Source organism: Urocitellus parryii, chromosome 1, assembly GCF_045843805.1.
Source record: "Urocitellus parryii isolate mUroPar1 chromosome 1, mUroPar1.hap1, whole genome shotgun sequence".
NCBI lineage: Eukaryota > Metazoa > Chordata > Mammalia > Rodentia > Sciuridae > Urocitellus > Urocitellus parryii.
In genome coordinates this window covers 46,429,415-46,446,832 of record NC_135531.1, presented here as the reverse complement: position 1 = coordinate 46,446,832, position 17,418 = coordinate 46,429,415, and the positions used below count along the sequence as shown (strand labels likewise).

The 17,418-nt window shown below is 35.7% G+C and overlaps 1 protein-coding gene across 3 annotated transcripts in view; it reads left to right on the top strand.

Annotated features, from left to right (window-relative positions):
* Window positions 1–17,418, top strand: part of Pde4d (phosphodiesterase 4D) — a 514,775-nt gene that overhangs the window by 300,010 nt on the left and 197,347 nt on the right. For all 3 annotated transcript variants that reach the window (XM_077800282.1, XM_077800279.1, XM_077800281.1), the window contains exon 2: window positions 10,308–10,499. In XM_077800282.1, coding sequence (XP_077656408.1) covers window positions 10,308–10,499 — 192 coding nt within the window. The remainder of the gene's footprint in view (window positions 1–10,307; window positions 10,500–17,418) is intronic.

Genomic DNA, 17,418 nt, shown 5'->3' with positions numbered 1-17,418 from the left:
ATTGGTGCAGCCAATTTGGAAAGCAGTATGGAGATTCCTTGGAGAGCTGGGAATGGAACCACCATTTGACCCAGCTATTCCCCTTCTCGGACTATACCCAAAAGACCTAAAAAGAACATACTACAGGGACACAGCCACATCAATGTTTATAGTAGCACAATTCACAATAGCTAGACTATGGAACCAACCTAGATGTCCTTCAATAGATGAATGGATAAAAAATATGTGGCATTTATACACAACTGAATATTTCTCAGTGTAGTTTTAATTTGTATTTCTCTAATTGCTAGTGATGTTGAGTATTTTTTCCTGTATTTGTTGACTATTCATATTTATTCTTCTGTGAAGTGCCTATTAAGTTCCTTTGCTCATTTATTGATTGGTTATTTGTTTTTTGGAAGTGTTAAGTTTTTGAGTTCTTTGTATATCCTGGAGATTAATGATCTATCTGAGGTGCAGATGGCAAAGCTTTTCTCCCATTCTATAAGCTCTCTCTTTACATTCTTATTGTTCTTTGCTGTAAAGAAGCTTTTAGTTTGATACCATCCCATTTATTGATTCTTGATTTTACTTCTTGCACTTTAGGAGTCTTGTTAAGGAAGTAGGTTCCTAAGCCAACATGATGGAGAGTTGGGCCTACATTTTCTTCTAGTAGGGATAATAGGTGTATGGTCTCTGGCCTAATGCCTAGGTTTTTGATCCACTTTGAGTTGAGTTTTGTGCAGTATGAGAGGGGTTAAATTTTTATGCTACTACATATGGATTTTCAGTTTTCCCTGCACCATTTGTTAATTAGGCTTTCTTTTCTCCGTATGTTCATGACAACTTTCTCTAATATGACATAATTATATGTGTGTGTGTGTGTGTGTGTGTGTGTGTGTGTGTGTGTGTGTGTTTGTCTCTGTGTCTTCTATTCAGTTGCATTGGTCTCCATGTCTGTTTTTGTGTCAATACCATACTGTAGAATAATTTAAGGTCTGGTATTGTGATGCTTCCTGCTTTACTTTCTCACTAAGGATTTTATTTTGGCAACTCTGGGCCCCTTGTTTTTTCAAGTGATTTTATGATTGCATTTCTGTTTCTAGGAAGAATGACATTGGAATTTTAATAGGAATTGCATTAAATCTTTATAGTGTTCTTGGTAATATGGCCATTTGACAAAATTAATTCTATTTATCCAAGAACATGAAAGATCTTTCCATCTTCTAAGATCTTCAATTTCTTTCTTTAGTGTTCTGTAGTTTTCATTTGAGAAGTCTTTCACCTCTTTTGTTAGTTTGATTCCCAAGGTGTTTTTTTTTTTTTTTTTTAATTTTAGGCCATTGTAAATGGGATATTTTTCCTGATTTCTCTTTCAGCTGTGATATCTTTTAAAAAAAATTAAGTTGTTGATGGACCTTGATTTTATTCACTTATTTATATGTGACACTGAGAATCAAACCCAGTGCCAGGCAAATGTTCTACCACTGAGATTATTGTTACTAAGCACAGTATTGCATAACAGATCTCTATACCTTCTTCATCTGCGTAACTAGCACTTGACAGCCATTGAGTAGCAATTCCTAGTTTCTACCGCCTTCAGACCCCAGAAACTACCATTCTGCTTTCTACTTCTATAAATCAGTTTAAACATTTCCTATAAGTGGAATCATGTAGTATTTGTCCTTCTGTGACTGACTTATAATATCCTCAAATTTCATCCATCTGGTAGCATGTGAAAGGATCCCCTTCTTATTTAAGGCTAAAGAATACTTATCTTTATGTATATATCACATTTTCTTTACACATTCATCCATCAATGGGCATTTAGATTTTTTTTTCATATCTTGGTTATTGTAAATAATGCTTCAGTGAACACAGGACTGCAGTTATCTCTCTGACATGCTATCAGCTCTTTTTGATAAATACCCAGAAATTGGGTTAAGAGGTCATATGATTTTCCTATTTTTAAGTTTTTGAGGAACCTCCATACTGTTTTCCATAATAAGTGTATCCTTCTGTAGTTCTACTAATAGTGGACAAGGGTTGTAAATTCTTCACAGAATTGCTGATACTTTATTATTTTGAATAATGCCCATTCTAATAAGTGTGAGGCAATATCTCAGACATCATACTCAGGTCATCATTTTCAACTAGAATCTCTTTACTGTCTGTGTTACTTGAGCGGGCATTCAGAAGCTAGAGACAAATGTTTATTTTTGGAGAGTACCTGAAATTTTTACTTACAAATAAGCATGTATCCTTTTACTCATAAGTAAGCTCATATTATTTTTGCTAGGTTTTCATTTATAAAATCCTGTGAAAAATGGGGAAAATCTCGTTCCTGCTATTAAATGTCTGTCCTCCATGCAAATATAAATATTATGCAAACTAACATGCATAATAGTATCATTTAACTACGTAATCTGGCTGAGTAACTAAAGACCATCTCAGGATATACTATTAAAATTTGTGTGAAGTTTTTGAGAAAGATTGTCTTCTGTGACAATCACAGTAAAATGCTATTTTCTACAGTTTTATATCTATATCACAGGAAAGTAAATATCAAAAGAGTGAATTTTGAGAAACTATACTTTTCTTTTTACTTCAGAGAAGCCATTTGACCTACAGAGAAATTTTAAATGAGCAAATGTGATTGACATTAATTAGAAATTAATGTCGAAGTCATAACCTTGTGATATTGAAAACAATTGGTAAAATATTTACTATTATGCAGAGAAAATACTTTAAAATAGTCATTCATTTTTAGGTATACTTCCATTAAGCTTGGGGACAAAGTTTTTTCCTCCCTGAATGGCAAAGCGCCAACATGGAGTCCATTGTATGGCCAACAGCATGAGTTACCATATTGTATGGCCAACAGCATGGGCTAACATACACATGGGAGAGCTGGTCCAGGAAAATAAACAGCACTTCATTTGTGGTCCCAGGTCCTCCAAGTACATCCTTGTATCTGGAGACTGAGGTTTAAAGTGCTGTTTCTGCCCATTATGTTCAGCTACTGCCCCACCCGAGTCTTGAGACCTCCAAGCCTTCTACATTTCCTACCAGGAAATTGTTCTTTCTCCTCAGTGAGGAATATCTAGAGAAAAATCAACAGTCTCCACCCTCTCCCCAGATGTTATCACATTGGAAGTATGGAATAGGGTGGAGATGTCAAAGAAGTTGAAGTTCTAAGTGCAATCTGGCTCCAGCATCTGTCACCTCATTGATTGCTGGGGTTGATCCACATAATATTGACCTCAGTTCCTTACCTCTCTCACCTCTCCATTTAGATTCCTCCCAAAGCCAAGTGTCTAGGTAAAAATAATCAGGTAAGGAAAATGACCTAGACAGGAGATCACTCAGGAAGATAAAGAGTAATAAAACTAAAATATAGCTGCTAAATATTGGGAATGTGCTGGCTACCAGGCAATGTCGTAAATGCTTTCCAAACATTTTCTCTTCTAACCCATATAATGGCCCCAGAGCTAAGTGTGTAATTATCTTTATCAGAAAATGGAAGCTTAGAAAGGTATAGTCATTTGGCCAAGAATATGCAATTAAAAAATAGTAGACCAAGATTTTAAATTTAACTCTGCTCTTCTAACTCTCAAGCGAATGTTTGAACAGGAACATTGTGATATCTCCCCACCTTTTAACAGGGAGCAATAGGATCTATATTGTTAACATACCCTTGTTCTTAACACCAACCAGCAAAAGCAGCTGTCATATGCTGCTGGCATTAGTGGAAGCTCCCAGGTTCCCAGCAACATTCAGCCTGGTCTTTCCTGTGGGAATCCTTCATAGATTTTTTTTCCTCATAGGAACTTCTGTTGATAGCAGATCCTAGCAACTACTCCACTGGGATTCTCAGTGTATCTCATCCCAGGTTCTAAACTGGCCATCAGTGTTAGTACAAGGTCCTGAAAGCTAGAGTAGATGAGGCGAGTGATTTACACAGGATAGTAGCAGGACCCTGACTCTCAGAAAGAGATAAATTATGGTTAAGAAGAGATGTAAAATGTTTAGACCAGCAATTCAAGGGCTAGCATCAGGCCAAAAAGATGAAAAATGACCCTGAACAGAGAAATTATAACAAGGTCAGTAGACATGAAATATGGGAGCAAAGAAGCTGGCTAGAAAGTACATTGAAACTGTATTAACAGCCAGTTAGTCCACTGAAATGGAACAGCAAGAAGAGCTGAGAGGGGTTTTATTGGTCAGTTTTTCTGATTTCTGCTTATTTCTTGTGGGAAGGTGGTTTCATAGAAAAAGAATACAAAGCACCCACAGCCTTCAAGAGCTCCAAGTACAACAGATTTGTCCTCATAGGGGACCAATGCAGTTGCATCATTGCCTCTCTAAAACCACCTCCTGGTAAAAGTCAGCTCTTTTAAGGATCTTCATCACATTGAAGGACACAAACATGAAGGACAGTAGAGCATCTTACTTAGTTCCATTTGCTAAGACTTTTCAAGGATCCACTGATCCTCAATTCCAGATGAAATCTCAAACTCTGTAAAGGAACCTATCAAATAGGTTATGACAGAGACTGTTTTTGCATACTACTATTGTGTTTGGAATTGGAAGAATTAGAGATGTAGCAAGTCCATGGTGTTGGCTAATGTGGACATCTAGTACCAGAATTAGCCTTGGTATGCATGCCCTTTAAGTTAATCAAAATGTTAAGTTTAAAGAATTAAGACTGGAAGTCCTATCCAGATAAGGAAGCTTGTATTTTTTAACGGTTAATAGGAGACTGTAATAAAGACATAAATACAATGTCCATTTTCCCAGGCTCTGGAATCCTACAGTTGAGTTTAAAACCCATCTAGGAGATTGATGGTCCTGAACACATTACTTAACCTTGAGCCAAGTCTCTATGCCTCAGATTCTTCATTGACCATACAAAAAATATAGTGCCTGTACTTCAGAGTGTTACATCATAAGGACTCAGTGAGATAATATAGACAAAGCATAGTATTTTGCACATGAAAACTGCTCCAAGTTTTCATTATTATTGTTATTATTATTATCATCACTATTATAATTGCATATTTTTACTCTCTTCAATTCTTTCCTTTCCCAAACATCTCAGAGTCTATGCTTGGGCTCTTTTAACTGGCAGTGAGTCAAAAGAGAATTTTCTATACCAAGTGATTGCTAAAGAATTCCTGGGAAATTCATAACTTCTTGATCTCTTTGGTAATAGTAACTAGAGTTAGGGCTACCTTACCTCTCATTTACTTCTTGTTTTATTAATATTACCATGATGTGAACTGTTTATAAAGTTATGTTACAAAAGTAAGTAGTTTATTTAAAGGCATCTATATTTGGGGCATGAAATTAACTCTCAGTTAAATTAGACTCTCTTTCCAAAAGTTAAGCAAATAATTAGTAGTGTAATGCTCAATTAATTGACTATCTACTGAGTGAAAAAGTCCTCTTTTTTTTTTTAATCCAAAATAACCTTTTTGTTTTCTTAATGTTTTCTTCTAGGGGAAGCAAGTGATTCCCCCTTTGGTCTATTTATTTATTTTCTGTTTTGTGATATTCTACTCTGTTCTTTTATACTCTCCCTTTAGTTGCAAAAACAATAAGGTTTATCTTAACAAATTAAACAATATAAAATTTGTAGCTGAAAAGTAAATAGCCTTCTCCATCTCACTCCTATGAGATATCAGTGTTAGAAGCTAGCATGTGTATTTCTTTATATAAGCTTCTGACACTCCCTAGCCTAACTTTCCATAAACACACCCAGCCGTCCCTATTATATTGAACCAAAACATGGCAATTTTTTTTATAGATCCCCACCATTCTTTAACACCAACCCACAAATGGAGCCAGACATTCTATTTTCTGTTTTACACACATGCCTCAGCCATCCCTTTTTGGTTTGCTTTAGCTACTTCACTTTGACTGGATATTCTCCACCACCACCCCAATTCTACCTGCTCTTGAAAAATGCACACCCTTTAACTTATCAAACTCCTTTATGTTAATTGTCTAAATCACACTTTGATTGCCTAGTTTATGCATGGTAGTATTTTATGATTTATATACTATTTAATACAGATGCCATATGTTTGAGGTTTTTTTCTCTAATTGCTTCATGTCTTTTGAGCTCACTGGACTTTATTGTCTAGCTGAGAAGTGTTGTGTTTTGTATATCTGTATTTATTCCATTGTTAGTCTAAGGACATAGGACAAACTGCAAAAGTTGATGCATCTTTTGTAATATAAAAGTCCTTACAATAGGGCTGGGGTTGTGGCTCAGTGGTAGAGCACTTGACTAGCATGTGTGAGGCACTGGGTTCGATTCTCAGCACCACATGTAAATAAATGAATAAAATAAAGGTCTATCAACATCTCAAAAAGTATTTTTAAAAAAAGTCCTTATATCAATACTAACATTCAATAATGCTTCATACTAGAGATTCTCAGTAATATTCCTTTTTCTTGATTATTTATTTTAATCATGGGATCCTTTAATTAAATGGAAATTCACCATGATAATAACATCAGACCACCTAAAAAAATTTATTCTGAGAAAATTTGTGTTATCATAGAGTGATTCTCCAAAGCATTCATGGTACTTATGTTACTTTGTCCCAAGATAATAAATTTTTAGTGATTTGTTAGAAAAATTCAGTTACGTCTGTTTGAGTTTTAAAAGTAAGAATCTAATAATACCTGTGACCATTTTTAGATCATTCTCAATGTTAAGCTAATACTAATATTTCTCAGATAAATATGATTTCCGTAGATTGTGAGATTTTATTTTGGGATGATATTTAATAGGTTGTTTTCTATGAATCTTTTAGTAAGATGAAATTTAGCTTTAAGTTTATTTAAGATGGATTTCCTTACACAAGAAAATCATCTCAATGTCCTGAATCTCCCCCAACCACACCCCCTCCAAAAAAACAGAAAGAATATTATCTCCATCTAGTGGAAAAATTATTATATTACAACCTACAAAAAAATATCTGATGCCCTAGAATATCTCCTATCACAGGCATTTTTCTGCCCTACTAATAAATATTTTGGTTTTAATTGGTAAGTGGTAATTTTATGGCAAAAATGTTAAATGTTTTAATATATTTAGCAATATTTTGCCCAAATGTAAGTAGGGTGTCCTTGTAATTCAGTTGCTTAATTGAATTGAAAAAATATTAAAATTTTAAAAATTACAGAATTGGGGGGCTACTTGGTATTTACTCAACTGAATTGAGAAAAACTAAACCAAAATTATCCTCCTATGTCTCCTATACTTCCATTCATGCAGAATGAAGAGAGTATGTTTCCTTTTAGTTTTTATAGCAGAAGGATCATCTTAATGCTAATGGGAAATCAGCGCACACAGCTTTCATTTGAGTGCTCATTCTTAGGTCCTCAGGTTTCAGCATGAACTACCTATGCATCTTTATAGGAGGGAAGTGCACTCTTCTCCTCTCCCTGTTCAAAAGTCTTTAACATCTTCCAACTATATATTGCATGCCTTCAAAAGCCATCTTTATATATCATTCATTTTTGGAGATATCTCAGATAGATATCCCAGTGAATTAACCTTCCTACCTTTATTTCTGTGTCTCCAAGTGCTCATGGTTGGTGTTCACTGACTGCTTATTTAATTACACACATTGGGGAAGAGCTTGCCTGAGATCTCCTAATATGGCTTGAATTCAAGGATTAGAGACCCTGTTCCACTCTGGCTTTCCTTGGGGTTGCCATACCACATATAACAGTGCTTAGCCTATCCAAGTGAATCAGATGTACCTTTTTTGATATCACAGTTACTGACACATAGTTGTGGTGAATGTAATTATACAATGGAGCTGAAGGAATGTCAGGAATGATAGATGATTAAATCCGGTTAGCTCAGTAACTTGAAAATAACTATTTTAGGACCTGGTATCTTTGTCTATAAAATGACTCTGTTCAACTAGATAATTCTTATTGTCTGAGGGTCCAAATAAATAATCCATTTATAAGGAGACACACTCATAAGAAAATTTTGAGTTGGAAAACATATTTTTGATTGGTTAAGCTACACTGTGAATTTTTTTTTCCATGTCTTCTACTTGATGGGTTGATTTGGAAGCAGGATTCTTTTGTTGTAGATTTGCAGGTGATTCATGAAACATCTAAGCCCTACTTTATTCTTCAGGTTTGGCTTCCAGTTTTTGGGTCCATAACACTATTAATAACTCCAATGAAGAAAACAAAGAACATTTTAAAATTCACTGCTTACTAGTTTGGATAACACTCTTGGGAGAAATGTTGATGACATCTAAACCTAAATGCATGTGTTTATTTATCATATAAGAAACTTCACTTATTCATTAACAGTTTTTTAAAATCACACGCCTCCTGGATTATTTCTAGCTATCTTATGAACACACAAGAGTTGACTTCATTTTGACACTTCTTGATATTTCACTTAGCAAAGCTCTTTGTGGAAAGTGCATACAGCTTATGAGTTTTATAATTTTAAAATATATGTGTATGTATGGTTCTTTTCCCCTCCAACTCTAAAAATCGATATTATTAAACATAGCACCAATCATTCATTCAAACCACTTAGGTGTTGTTTCATTCTTCTGTTTTGTGGTGCTGAGTTTTGAACTTGGGGCCTCATACAAACTAGGCTGAGCTCTACCACTGAGCTGCACTCTCAGCCCATTAAAGGGCAATTTTTAAAGTGCTGTTAAAGGCCTGGGGCCTGCCATGTGGAGATGGACAGCCACTACAGTCCTTTTAATGTTGCTAGAAATAATTCCAGTAAAACACAGAGTAGCCAGCAAAAGTTTACCAAAGAGACTGAGAAGTGAGGACACTGTACAGGAACTCCTGCAGAGAGGATGGTATGGTACTCACAGAGTTGGAGTTTTTAAGGAAATATTGACCATAGGTTTTTGTCTCTGTTTCCTGCCCCCTTAATTGGTCATAGTACCTTTTGAAAAGTCCCCACTAAGTTTACTTTGAGTGTCTTGCTGCTTTGGCTATCAGGGTGAGTGGAGGTTGTGACATAGTTTCAGTGATAAGGGAGGGGACTGGAGACGTGGTTACAAGAGATAATGATGACATGGTCCAGAAGCTCTTGTTTTTTCTTAAAAGGGTGTCATTTGTTAAGGCTGGGGGAGGTTTTGACATACCAGGTCTCTATGGCCAGGTTCCTATCCTGTCAGAAAATGCTCCCTGGGCTTTTTAGTTATACTTCATTGTCATTTCACCCTACTCACCTCTACCTAACAGTGGCCTGTGAAGCTCTAAGAATATTCTGAGTCTCCATCTTCAGAAAGCTCACCGACTAGGAATGGAGATCAGATGGTAGACATACTCAGTTCATTGCAAATTCTGTCATTACAAATGGAGAAGTGTCTTGAGATCATAGAGAAGAGCATCTCATGAATTTCTGAGGTATCAAGCTGAGGTTAAAGTCTGAGTCCTTAAGGATGAGCAACCGTTAGGCAGGAAAAAGCAGAAGCCAGGCAGGGCTAGCCTGGCCTAGGATGTGCTGCTCCAACGAGTGCAGAATACACTTGAGGCAGAGGGTTGCCAGCTGAGGTTGTGAAGATAAGTAATTGCAACTGACAGCAGGCAGTGAAGGCTTGTAGTCTAGTAAAAAAGTTTGGGCTTCAACTCAAAGATAATAGTGAATTATTGAATTATTTAAACAGAAGAAGGGTGCGGTAAGATTTGCATTTTAAGAAGAGTCACTCTTGGTACAGATTGGAAGATGGGTTCAGGAGACCAAGAGAAACGCTCTTATAATAATGTAGGTGGGAGTTGAATACCGGATTTAAAATGCCTGTAATAAATCAGGAATGGAAGGATAGGGGATATAATGGAAATTAGTGGCTGGATATGTTTATTGGGTAGAGAAAGAAGCTCGGGTTTGGAGGAGTAATAATAATAGGCATATAAGAGGCACTTGTTGAGTTGAACTCAAAGGTTTAGTGAATTTTTATGTATTTGCTCTTTTCAACAAATAATTCTGATTCTGCATTAGAAGAGCTGTTTTTAAATAATTGTTTCTTTTTAGCTGAAATTGAGTTTAGAATGATCTGTCTTTTGTGTCTGATCAGAAGTTAGAAAATCAGAATGTGAAGCCAGTGGGTGTGTGTGGGGGTGTGTTTGTGTGTGCGTGCACGTTTCTTATTTATGTTTACTTTTATTTATTTTAATATTATCATTTTTCACAAGCAGGAAGCAACTATAAATTTTCCCATGCTAAATTCCTTAATTGAAGCTAAATGTTTTGGTAAAATATCAACATGTTAGTGTTTACCACAACATAATTCCTTTTCTTTCATTCACAGTTTTGATGTGGACAATGGCACATCTGCGGGACGGAGTCCCTTGGATCCCATGACCAGCCCAGGGTCTGGGCTAATTCTCCAAGCAAATTTTGTCCACAGTCAACGCCGGGAGTCCTTCCTGTATCGATCCGACAGCGATTATGACCTCTCTCCAAAGTCTATGTCCCGGAACTCTTCCATTGCCAGTGATATGTGAGTACAGAAAGGGGCAGAAATGAAGAAATCAACCCAATTTATTTCCACAGTTGATGATGTAATAATACCAAAGCGTTTGTTCAACTGCATCACAGTTGAACAGGAAGAATGAGTAAAATCATGCAAACTGAAAATGAATGGTAGATTCAAGTTGAGTACTCTGTCACTCTTGACACATTTATTTTCCCAGAAAAAACATTGGGAAAAGTGAGAATTGCATTTTTAATAGACACTTACATTTAAACATCAGCTTTATATTTATGTAGGACCTGGTTTTTCGCTGCCCTGCCACATGAGTACTTTCTAATATTTTGAAAGACTTTAAAGTCAGAAAATCCCTGTGAATGGATCTCAAGTGATGTATATATAGAGAGACTAACACTGGTTTGTCAGATCACGTTAGAGATGTTTTGGAGATGTGGCTTAAATTAAGCCAATTTTTAAAGATTAATCACTAGAGGCAAGCCCATAAAACATTAGACAGACTCAAATATCACTGAAGACATGGCACACAATGGAAAATACTTTAAACTGCAGATCTTAGACTATTTTCAGCTCATTTTTGTAGCACATTCCATTCTTGTTTTTATGTACTATTTATGTGCTATGTTCTGCATTGTCATATTTGGTAACTTTCTCTATGTATAGAACTGATCTCCACTTTCCTCTTCTGGATCTAGACAACCGTCCAGGTACACTCACCATCTTCTCAAAACATCATCTCAAAAACTCAAAATGGGTTATAATTCATCTTATAGGAATTAGACTCTATGAGGCCCCTAAGGGCCTGTGTTATTCTTGGTATCCTAATAGATCATCCAAGTATTGCAGGTGGTCTAAGTGGAATTCTAGAAATGAAGTTGTGTTCTACTCTTCATTATAACCTCTAGTTATTATTAGGTGTTTACTTTTAGTTGTTAGTTTTTAGCATTTGTATTATTGTTGTCCACTCTTTATTTCCAAACAACTTTCTTTTCTCATTGGCCCTATCTCTGTGCTATTCTTATCCCACTTTCATAGGTTTGAAATTCAGGATAATTGTCTATTAATTCACCAATAATGAAAACACTTCTTGAGACTTCTGGTATATTCAAAGTTCCTATTCTGGAGTGGGGAGTGGAGATCTGGAATTTTAGTTCATTGTTATAAAATTTGGAGCATAGCATCCTTGAGGTATTTACAGATCACTACAAAAGCACGAAAAAGAGAAGGGGGATTTTCTGCCCAAGGGAACAGTGCAGAAAACAACAGACAAGGAACAATATTTGCAAAATATGAGGCATGGAAAATGACTCAATTAAGGAGTGACAGTCTGCTTGGTGTAGGGAGCAAAATGTGGCAAGATAGAAAGATTCAAATGCAGTATATGGGAGCCAAGAGCCATGGAGGTTCTTAGCTCAGGTTTGCCCTGATTATATTCTTGTTTCCATGCATTCCAATCACTCTATTGTGGAATCTTGGCACAGGGAAGTGGACACAGGGAAGTGATTTGTGTCACCATTCACAGAAACAGAGCAGAGTAAATTTGATGAAGACCTAGATCAAGGAAATGGCAGTGGAGAAAAGAGATTGGTCCAGATGCAAGAGGGACAAGGTTTACAGAAGTGTGTGCATGCATGTGTGTTGGGGAGTAGCCACCTGGGGAAGGAGAATCAAAGGGATTGCTAAAGTTTTTACCCTGGATGAGTAAAATGGTGATGTTGATGTGAGGAACAAAGAACAGAGAGTAGACAACATGATGGCAGGTAATAAGTAATAGATTTGGCCTTTATCGGATGAGCATAGGGGAACAAGACAACAATTAGGCCCAAGGACAAAGAGCAGAAATAGTAGTCCACAGGACCAAGAGAACTTAGAAGAACCAGTTACTACCTCTGATTACTAGGTCTTTGGATGACAGTTGAGTGAAGCATTCTTAGTCAGGTAATGGAATTAAAAACCCACTATGTTGAGGAGTGAATTGAAAGTTGAGATCTGAGCAAGTACATGTATCTTTTGAGAAGGTTAATGAGGGAGAGAATAAGATTGCTTGAGGAATAATTAATTTTAAGGGGAACCGTTTCTTGTTTTTTTTTTTTTTTAATTTGGGACACTTGAGATAAATGAAAATAGAGATTAAAATTTAAGGAAAAAAGAGGTTAAAAAGTGGAGTTGTCATTGCTGAAAAAATATGATTCTCAGTTCAAGTAAAGAGATTATCTCTGGAAAAGTAATACTGTATTCTTTAAGACGAACAAAAAAAGAATCAAGTGAAAGGGGAAAACATAAATCTAGAGATGAATGAATGTTTAGAGAGTTAATGGCTAATGATCTCTACTTTTGCGATCATAGAAGGTATAACCATTAAAAACCAAAGAAGAGAGGGATAAGGAACACGTGAGAAAATCACCATGAAGATCAAAAAGAATAACAGAATGAAGATGACCAGAGGAACACTGAACATCCCCATAGATCACAATAATAATTTTGAATGGAAACCAACTAATCTAACTTTATCAAAGGCAAGACAATTTTGGAAAAAAAAACTCACAATGAATTAGTGGACTTTATGTAGTTATGTGTTCTGTTTTTTAAAATTGTAGAAAATTGATCTTTTAGTACCAGCTTGTGTAGATAATTCCTTCACACCCTTTACCCAAGTTAATAAGGATTAAGTATATACACACATTTTATAAAAGGACTATAACATTTCATATTTAAATAGGACCTTTATTTTCAAAGCCCACTGAAAGGGATGACCTGGTCTTATGCTAGACCAATACAAGAGTTTCTTTATTAGCTTAGCCTCATTGTAGGAGTGACTGGTTTAATCAGGCCATGATGCAATTCTGTATTACAGAAAAATAACATCTTGAACGTGCTCAGTTTTCCCATTCCCTTGGTATATTTACATATAAGATTTTCCTTTTATACTCACTGACACACAGAGTACATTCTTTCTACCAAGGAGATGAAGTTTCTGTGGGAAGAAAGAGAAGGAGAATAAATAATTACCAATTCAGTATAAATCTGAATCATCCCAGGCCATCTACACATAAAGGATATGCCTTCTCTTTACTGGACTCTCCTGTAGCTATATGTAAGCTTGTTTCCTTACCTTATCTCATTCAGAATTCTGTGAAGATTGTCCAACAACCATAATTCAACTGTGCTTGATGAGTTTATATTTATTGGCCTAGTTGAGCTTTCTACTGAGAAAATTCCTGAGAAATTTCAGGCACAAACAGTACCAGTGGAAGTTTGTGATTATCTATACGAATGAAATGCTTTAGGAAACCTTTAAATGTTCAGTAATTTGGAATGTAATTGTTTAATTTATTGAAAAAGTGATGAGGAAAATAATCACTTCCTAGTAGACTGGATTTTGTGACTTTGTCTTCTATAAACAATTCTAGAAAACAGTTGAGGCATGTGGAGAGAAAAGGCCAATAATATTAGTAATGATAATCATAACTCACATTGCATGTTCTACCCTTAGCTTTCCCAGATATTTTCATACCAGCTGTTTCATATGAGGTACTCACAGTTCTTTCAATGGGGACATTATTATGCCACTTGCAGGCAAGAGATCCAAAGTCCAGTGATTTTAATCTTGCTTAAGAACACAATAAATATTATCAATTCTAAAAGAACATATTTTGATACTACCAATGGGAATAAAGTGCTGTGAACTACTATAGCAAAACCAAATTAATTAGGCCAAATGAACCACTTAGTGCTGTGAAATTTGGTCAGAGAGGTTATAAGACAAAAATGCCACCCACTCAGCAAACACATGGATCTTAAGGAAGCACTTGCTTAAAGTGGAAGAGAAGTTCCTGGGAGCTTCTACTCTCAGACTACCACACAGTTTGTTGCATGCAGATGACACAGTAGCAACTTAATTTTTAATAAAAATAAGGAGAAAATCTTAAGTATTCACCTGAGTAAAAAAAAATTAATACATAAAAAGCAAATTTGAACTATTCTTAGTAGTTTCAAAATGATTTTATAACAGTAGAAAATAGATTTAAAAAAAACGTGCCTCAGTGATGTCATGAAGAAACATGATGGAAATTTTAGAGTAAACAGATAATTATGTTTTTTTTCTCATAAATTTCTTCAAAATATGTTTAAAATTATCTTTCAATAACAGTTACCTCTATTGTTGCCCATCATCCAATAATATAGTGTTTCTGTATGTGAAAACATATGAAGATATGGTAGATTGTGAGGATTAAAGGATAATTAACAGTGATAAGACAAATAGCATTTAGTCATAAAGCTATTACTTTATTGAATATCAGCTGCTTGTCAAATAAGTAAAAAAAATCAATTCACCTGAATAATTGATCCTTATCCCCCATCACCTGCTGAATAAACACTAACATACAGAATGCAAAGTTGACCCAGAGAGCCCTTTACTCATGCTTACGTGCTTTACCTACACACAGAATATGGGGTGGAGGTGAATGTGAAAAGGGTGCTAAGAAAGAGATGAGTGGACTTAGTATACCAAAAAAGCTGGGCACACTTGGTAGTCTAGCTAACTTGTTCCCATGTATCTATAATTCTCTAGACCTCACTGATCAGGCTGCAGCACTGCCCCATGTGGGCATGCTCTTACCTAATGGGCACTATCCCCTGCCATATCTCAGAATGCCACCCTGTCCTTAGCAGTTAACAAGTGCCCCTCCATCCCGGATTTCGAGTGCAGTTTTTAGGTTCCAGTCCTTCATTCTCACTACCTGGGCTACTAAAAAGAAGGGTGCCGCTAGTCTTGAACTTGCAAAGGCAGAAGGACAGCCTGTTGTCAATTCATATTGACAGTTTACATGACTTTTCCTTGATCCTACTAGGGTATCTCCAAAACTAAAAATAATAAGACATGGTTAGTTTTACTAGATGTATGTAAAAAGTTTCTAACAGTCCTAGCTAGTTTTTTATCTTATTATATGAATAAACATTTCAAAAGCAAACTGATTTGCCTCTTGAAAGCCATTGTCCATTAACTAAATGCAAAATGGTATCAGGGGTAAATCATCTTTCCCCAGTTCCTGAGTCTTCCCAAATGAGGTGGGTAGGAATAAAGGGACGAGGGCCAGGGTTCCCTAAATATCCTCTGGGGTAACCAGAGGGAACTCACAAAGGCAAAAGGGATATTTGAAATATTCAAGGGAAACAGAAACATCCGTCAATCACCTGGAAAGCAAATAATGGCAGTTTAGATCATGACATTCCTTTCTGTTACCTCATATGTTTGCAAAACTGGATTTTCATTGGTTGCTAGATGAAAAGCAGGTACTGAGCAAAAATCAATGTGGAACCAGATATGAGAAAGGCAGAGCCCAATCTCATTTCAAAGTGATAAGATGCATAGTGCTCAATAGGTGCTACATTGTTGAGATAACACCTCATTTAATTGTTTGGACTGAACTACTTAATAATCCTGACTGTTATTTGTTTGGGCCAATGGAGTGTTATAAAAAATTACTGAGTTGTTAAGGACTAAGAAAGTTGGAGAACCTCTGCATCAGGTTGTTGTTTCATGTCCTTAGGACTGGAACTAAACAAAATCTCTGTGTGAAGAGAAATTTTGTTAAAAAAGAAAAAAAAACATGTTAAAATTCATGAATTTTTTTGACAAGTTCTAGAGTAAAGAGTATATCCTGTTCTTAATTCTGTTAGGATCCCAGGTAGCCAAAATCTTTTATTATTTGATAATAACCAAAGTAGCCTGCTCTTTTCCTTCATTCCTGCCAAGTGGCCACCATTGTCATCGTCATTGTGGAGTGCTGATGTGCAGGCTACCACCAGCTCCTAGATCTCAAGAAGTCTACTGACACAGTATTCTAAGATCATTGGCTACCGGAGTACCTGCTTAATATCAACCATCTTTTTTCCTTTTAGTCTTTTTTTTATTACTATTATTCTGCAAATCTATTCTTCATTCAGTCACTAAGTCATTTTATTGTGAATCAAAAAATGAAAAATAGAAGTGGACTGAGCTTAGTGGTAGAGTGCTTGCCTTGCTTGCCCAGGCCCTAGTTTCTATCCCCAGTAGAGAATCAAACACTCCAGGAGTTCCATGAATAGTAAAATACAATTTAAACATTTTTTTTTAAATTTTTGAACTAATAAAATAAAAATACCAGCTAAGCATAGGGACACAGAACTATCAACCCAACTACTTAGTGGGCTGAGGCAGGAGAATCAAAAGTTTGAAGCCAGTGTCAGCAACTTAGCAAGACCCTGTCTGAAAATAAAAAATAAAAAGGATTGGGCATATAGCTCAATGGTAGAGTAGGCTTGAGGTCAGTTCTCAGTACCAAAAATATAAAAATTAAGAAAAAAAAACCCTGAATACATATTTTAAATTTTTATTCTTGTGTTTTAAAAACATCACAAAAAGGAGATCTGAATGTTTTGACATTTTGAATGGATGGGTTTTAAGTGCCGTGGGGTAAAATTAAAGTGTCAATTTTTTTTGACAAAGCATAGATTTGTTGAAGAAGAAAACAATGGCCCAAAAAGTATTGGCAGCACTTTCTTGGAGTCTAGAAATATTTACATCTGTGGGGCTTCAGAATAGTCTAAATCCACATGGGCACCCAGAAGGTATCATGGTCAAAACAAAACAGTATTTTAAAGCCTGAGTTAAATGTAGTTATACTGCATATTTCCATGCCTTGAAAGTTCATGATCTACTAAAATGTCAAAAAAAAAAACAAAAAACAAAAAACAAAAAACACCTGGAAGATCGACTTAGGGTTGCTAAATTTGTACTTTGCCAGACAAAGGATACTAACAAGAAAATTCCCACTGATACACACCATCATTTTTTAAAAGAAAATGCATAATCTCATAATAAAATTATTTTCCAAAGAAGTGTGTTTGGCTTTTTTAACATTTCACTTCATGGCCCATATTTAATCTC